General features: G+C 30.1%; 1 protein-coding gene across 1 annotated transcript; it reads left to right on the top strand.

Moving 5' to 3' along the window:
- Positions 1-4985: 4985 nt before the first annotated feature.
- On the top strand, positions 4986-5813 carry LOC145051446 (Cytochrome c oxidase, subunit Vib family protein). The gene is made up of 3 exons (XM_078999425.1): positions 4986-5136; positions 5201-5338; positions 5467-5813. Exons 1-3 carry the CDS (start codon positions 5053-5055, stop codon positions 5587-5589), a joined length of 345 nt encoding a protein of 114 aa, XP_078855551.1. The 5' UTR covers positions 4986-5052; the 3' UTR covers positions 5590-5813.
- Positions 5814-6517: the final 704 nt, after the last annotated feature.

The raw sequence follows: 6517 nt of genomic DNA on the forward strand, positions 1-6517 counted from the left end.
ATATTATGCATAACACACAAATATTCATACATTAAATCAATAATGCTAACTATGTCATAAAAGGCTGATATACAAATTCTTAGGTAGATTATGATGATCCATATATATTTACAACACGTAACATAATGTTCTACATGCATACATATATCACGATTCATCATCGACCGCCTGCAATTCCAATATTAACATAGTTTCGTAGTTACCTATGAACAAATTCGTTTACTTGTAAAAATCGTTTTGATTTGGATGCTTGATACGAAGGAATGTACAACAACACATAACTTTTGATAATATAACAAAAAAGAAAAGGTGATCGAATATAATCTAAAAGTTAATCGATAAATAGAATATTTTGAAAACTCGAATCAGATTTGTTGGTGATGTTTAACACATGCTAAATATTATTTGTTACTGTAACGTTATAAATCGTGTCTTATTTACAAATGCAATCATTCACACTAGTGCAATGCTAAGTGATCTTTCACGTTAGTTTTGCAATAAACCTTTATATCAATACAATACTCATATTCCTAATAAAATGGTTCCACTTACACATCATCAACTATTTCAAATGTACTTATAATCATTTAATATCTTAGAATTTAAATATTTATGTATTAATTTGCTATTTTATTAACAAAAAATATTATCGCAGGGCTTTAGCCTAGCAGTATCCGGTGTTGCATTCCGTCATTAAGATTAAGGGTTTAACTCTCACAATGGACATATGTGAAATTAATAAGTGGTTTAAAAGTAAATTAGATTTGTCATTTCAAAAAAAATTAACAAAAGAAAAGTTTGTATTAATTGCTTATGTTTTACGCTTGATAATAACGTAAAGTTATAATATAATATTCATAGAATTATATATATATTAATTACCAAAATTGGTTTCTGAGAGTATCACTGTTCATTTTGTTTTGACTATTTCCAAAGAACAAATAATTATATTCAGATTAAGTTATTATATAGAAATAATACGGTACAAGTTTTAAAATAAGTCTTCTTTTGAAAATAAAGATTTTGTTTCTAACAATAGCAAATCTTTATACTTACCTTTCTTTCCCTGAAGTAATTTTAATTGAACACTTTTCATCCTTTGTAATTATAAAATAAAACTATTAGTATTTAATAAGTTCCTATTTAATAAGTTCCTACTTAACGTGCCTTACTATATTTATATTTTTACTAATTATATATATATATATATATATATATATATATATATATATATATATATATTAATTATCAAAATTGGTTTGTGAGGAGGTTTACTATTCTCATCATAAAACAAAAATAAAGTAAGTCTTCCTACTTTCAATTCTTTTTTCATTTTCCTTTCTATATTTTTATTTGTTTTTATATTTTGTATCTCTAAACTAATTTTGATGTAACAATTTCTATCCTTATAATTGTAAATTTTATATATATTTATATTTTTTCCCCTTAATTAATTTTTATTTAACAATTTTCAACCCTTATAAATTTAAAGTTAAATTATTAGTATTTTATACATTACAATTTGGTCTCTTATTATATTTTAAAGTTATATTTTGGCCCTTATATAATTTTTTAATAATTCTTTTTTTATTAATTTCTTAAAGATACACTTTCAAGTCAATTGTTTGTATCCATATTTTATTTTGATATTTTTGTGCTCCACTTTATATGATTTAATCGTCTCTATGATTTATATGGTGTCAAACTCCGTTTTTTTAAATACCGGAGCTTCCGCAGCAACGCGCGGACGGTCCAAACCCTAGTTAATATAAACTAGGAAAAGGAACCATGCTCCGCATGGGTCGGAAATGCTTTTTCAAAATCTTTAGATTAAGGGGGTGTTTGGGGTATCTTTTGAGAGGGCAAAATGACTTTTGGGAAAAGTTCCAAAAAGCCAAGTTTCCCTGACTTTTCCAAAAAGTCAGTTTTCCTTCTATAAAAAATCCAAAAGGAGCTTTTAAGGAGCTTTTACCAAACATCTTTTCTCTGTTATCTTTTCCCAAAAGTCCTTTTGCTCTCTCAAAAGATACCCCAAACACCCCCTAAATAGGACTGGAAATTTTTTGTCGTGTGGTCATGAGATTCGATCTGCATGGTTCCAACTATTATTTGTACCGCCATCAACTTTACATAGTTTTTTTTATACCTAAAAGACTAAGAAGAAATAAAGCATTTATGTGTTACATGTGAATTAAAGTTTAATCCAACAGACTTGTGACATATTCTAACCGTGTCAACAAACTTTCCTAACATTTCTACTTGAGAAATATCTTGTCCTTCTCTCCTTAATCTTTCAGCAAATATCACCATTTTGTGGGTGAAGCTAGGTAAAAGTAGTAATCCAAAATAAGACTTATAAACAAAAACATATATTTCACTTTCATAGTTAAAAAGGAAGATTTTCGCCTGACCATGAGTCCATGAAAATATCGACCTTGGTAGGTGGAGATGTAATAAACTTCAGTCGATAACACGACAACAATGTAATTTCAACATGGTTACTATTCTTTTGAGTAGGCTTAACAACAATCCTTTGCTATATAAACAATCATGGTCCTACACAATACAAATTACATCATATCAGCAGAAGCATAATGACATTTCAATCCCAATAAAAACATGGGGCACAACTTACAAAAATTTGGTGGCACAACTCCGAAAGAGGCAAAGGGACCAATTTTTCCAAAAAGTAAAAAACATGTGGCAAAAATCAGAAGTTGAAACGATCACTGATCACCGACTCCATGAGATTTAATATATATCGTAAATATTATGAAATTAAAAAACAATTATGACATTTTATTCTATTTATAACATGTAAAAATCATTACAATATGTAGAAAGTGAAAATATCAAGAATTTCAAATTCATGTAGGGATTATACTGAATCTAATGTATATCAAGAAAATTAGCAACATTAGATGAAGTAGGAGTAAGGGTAATTTAGTCATTTTATCCCAAAATGTTTCATAATAAGGAAAAAACAAAGTAAAATGCTACAATCGGATATATTCTTCAAAGTAATACATTGTCTTTATAAAAAATAAAAAAAAATAAAAATAAAAAAAGAACAACTAAAAATATGATGTTATAATAGATAGAAAAAAAAAAGGAAAGTAAGATGCCAGAATACATGAACTGAAGTTAATAGTATGTTGGTATTATTCTGCATGTATCCTTTGTTTTATTGATAAAAAATGAAGTGAAGTGAAAAGACTGAAGTTTAGAGACAAACCTCAATTTCTCTTTCAAGTTTGTTGAGGATGTAATTTCTTTCAATATAATCAATAGCATGAGGGTTTAAATCATTTGCATACACATGCCTAACCTTTTTAGCTGCCTACATAGCCAAAGGACAAACCCCAACAAAAACATCACCTGTTTCAGATTCCATAGCAAAAAAATTAAAATCACAAACATTTAACATCACATTTTTGTTATCATCTATATAGGTAAGATCCAGTTTGAAAAAAACATACAAACATCAGTCCATGTAAAAGAATGTAAAAGCCTCTGCTTTTCTGTTGCCATATTTGAGCTCCAGTACTTGCATAATGTAGAAGGGTCAATGATGGTCTTGTTCTTTCTGATTTTTACCATGTTTAGATTACGTAAAGCTTCTTCCATAATGTCACTTTTCGTAACATTAATGCCAATGAATATTACTTTTAAATAAATACATGACAAGATTATCAAAGATAAATGAAAATGAAGTTAACTAACATTGTTCCTAACAATCTCCATCACCATTTTCCTGAACAAATTAGGTGGACCACAGGTCCACCTATGTTGCTGATAACTAAAGACTCTGAATGTACTCCGAATTTCGATTTCACCAAAACGTTGATCATTATGAAAACTAATGCACCAATTAAAGTTTTTTTAATTTTTTTTTGATATTGATGAAAATTTTGATGTTACTTGAAGATCGCCAAGATACAGAAATTTTGATACTTTAAGACCTGCTAGAAAAGCAATATTCATGTCCTCCAACTGATAAGAAATGAGAATTTGTTTTCCTTATAATCGAGAATGACCAAACCCAGAAGGTTCATAAAAAAAGAGTAAAAGCTTGATTTTTCATACCTGATGGATATGGTGGTGGAGACGTGAAGTTATAAAGTTCGATGAAATTTCAAATGGCTTAAAGTCTCGTCATAATGGTTTACTGTTCGACTCACCCTCGGTTTTTTGGTTCGTCTTTCCCCTTCCCTCTCAATTTCTGGTAACAATTTGTCTTTCCCTTTCCCTCTCGTTGATGGCAAGGCCAGTCTGAAAAATGAAATATTTTTAAAGGCCTAGGACGAACAATAAAAAAGGGCCCTTATCTTTATTATAATTTTGTATTTTTAAATAAAAATATATAATGAAAAAAAATTGGGCCCTATTTTGTCCCCCCATGGCTGATGGGGATGGGCATCGAAGAGGGCGATGGGGAATTTTTTGGGAAGCAGTCCAAAGATTGAAGGTATATGAAAGCTCTAGAAGGCGGTGGAAATAGTCGGTGATTGGATGATAGGGGCGGCGAGGGACGAAACAACAATTGACAAAAATTTGGTGGCACAATTTGAAAACATGCAAAGTATACTGTTGTTAAAGTCCATGAGATTTAATATATATTTTATATACCTAGTTAATACATTATTATATACATGAATATCGTCATAAGCTTAAAATATCTGGCGTTTTAATATAAATATAGTTTTATATACCTAGTTAATACATTATTATAGACATAAATATCATAAGCTTAAAATATCTGGCGTTGCAAATGTTTTGAAAGATGCTGTCGATGGTCTTATGAAACAAAGACCTATTTGTCAAAAGCCCAAAGCGACTTGATGACTTTGATGTTGATAAGTTGATTATGTCTTGAACCTTGACGCGTTGTTAATTTGCTTTCATTTGAAGATGGGCCATGAATCGTAATTTTTATGGCTAAATTGGAAGCCCATTTTAAGCCATTTTGCTGTGATCAGCTGTAAAAGCCCACCAAATGATCATCATACAGATTACAGATTTACAGAGCAAGAAACAAGCAATTCTACGAAAATGGCGATGGAAGCATACGCCTCGAAATACCCAGACAAAATCCATACGGACGTCCTCTCTGACGCTAGACAAGCTTGCTACAAGGTAACTATCCGTCACACAACATGTGATTGCGTTTTAATATCTGAAAATTTTCCCTAATCACTAGGCTCGCGATGCATTCTACGCATGCCTAGAGAAAGAATCGAACAAGAAACCCACAGAAATCGCCTCCGTAGGTCTCCTCTATCCTGTTGAATGCAAGAAAACTAGACAAGATTATGACAACGTCTGTCGTCGCACCTGGGTAATTCAATCAAAAAAACCCCCTTTTAACAATATCTGCGTTTTTCATTATGCAATCAAACAGCTTAATTTGATCAGGAAAGTTAGATAGAAGTCATGATCTATGTTTTTGATGATTTTGTATTGTAGGTGAAGCATTTTGATAGGCAGTATTGTGCTAAGAAGAGGGTTCAAAGGCTTTTGGATGATAATGAATCAAGGAGAGGTCCGATTTCACTTCCACAGACTTCTACCTTCAAATCACCTAATTGACAGTATGCTTCTTCACTTTAATTTCTTGTAATCTTAGATATACTTTGGTTGAATTTGGTTTCTGATTGTGATGAATTATCAATTATGATACTGGATTTGCATTTGTATAGTGATCAAATAACTACGCGTGATAGTTTGCTTAGATTCGTTTCAAAGGATCATATGAATAGGATTTTTCCTGCTCATTTTCATTTGAAGTGAAAGTGATTGCAATTTCCCTAAAATTTCTTACAATTTTGGGACTAGTTTGATAGTCTGAAAAAAAGAAAATGATCGCTTTACCCTTCTTTATAGAAATGATGGTGAATGTTTATTGGAGATCTGTTATGAATCACATATCATTTTTATAAATAAATATATTACTTTTAACAAATAATAATCGAATTTATAAGATATAAGTTATTAAGTCAAAATTAAGTGTTTAACATATTAAGCTCGTTAAGTCAAAAGGAAACAACTCCTTAATCGCTTAAGTTTTTATGAGTGCTTTCTTTTTGCTTAAGTTATTATGAGTGCTTAACAGAGAAATTATATGGAACCATTTATCAGAATCTGATTTGGGATTCAAATATGGAGCTAATTATTGGATTGGAACCTTATTTACATGAAAACAAAGCATGGTTATTTTTGACATTTAGGAAGATTTACATATCTTATGTTTTCGACTTGAATTTTCACAAATTGGATAGGCTTTCTTTTGTATAATGTGCAACAAAATTCACAATACATAATAAGAATCTAGCAATAACCATAGATGTAAACAAATTATCCAACTACATGTTTAATTTTTTTGTTTTGTGAACATTGTTGTTATATGTGCCTAAATATTGATCCTAATATTACTTGGAAGATAAATCACTTGTCGAGGTACCAAATTTGATATCAAGGACCTTGAATTAATATAAGTTTAGAGTTTTCACCAGAAGTT

The sequence above is a fragment of the Lactuca serriola genome, chromosome 5 (genome assembly GCF_051521515.1).
Source record: "Lactuca serriola cultivar US96UC23 chromosome 5, Lser_US96UC23_V15, whole genome shotgun sequence".
In the NCBI taxonomy this organism is placed as follows: Eukaryota; Viridiplantae; Streptophyta; class Magnoliopsida; order Asterales; family Asteraceae; genus Lactuca; species Lactuca serriola.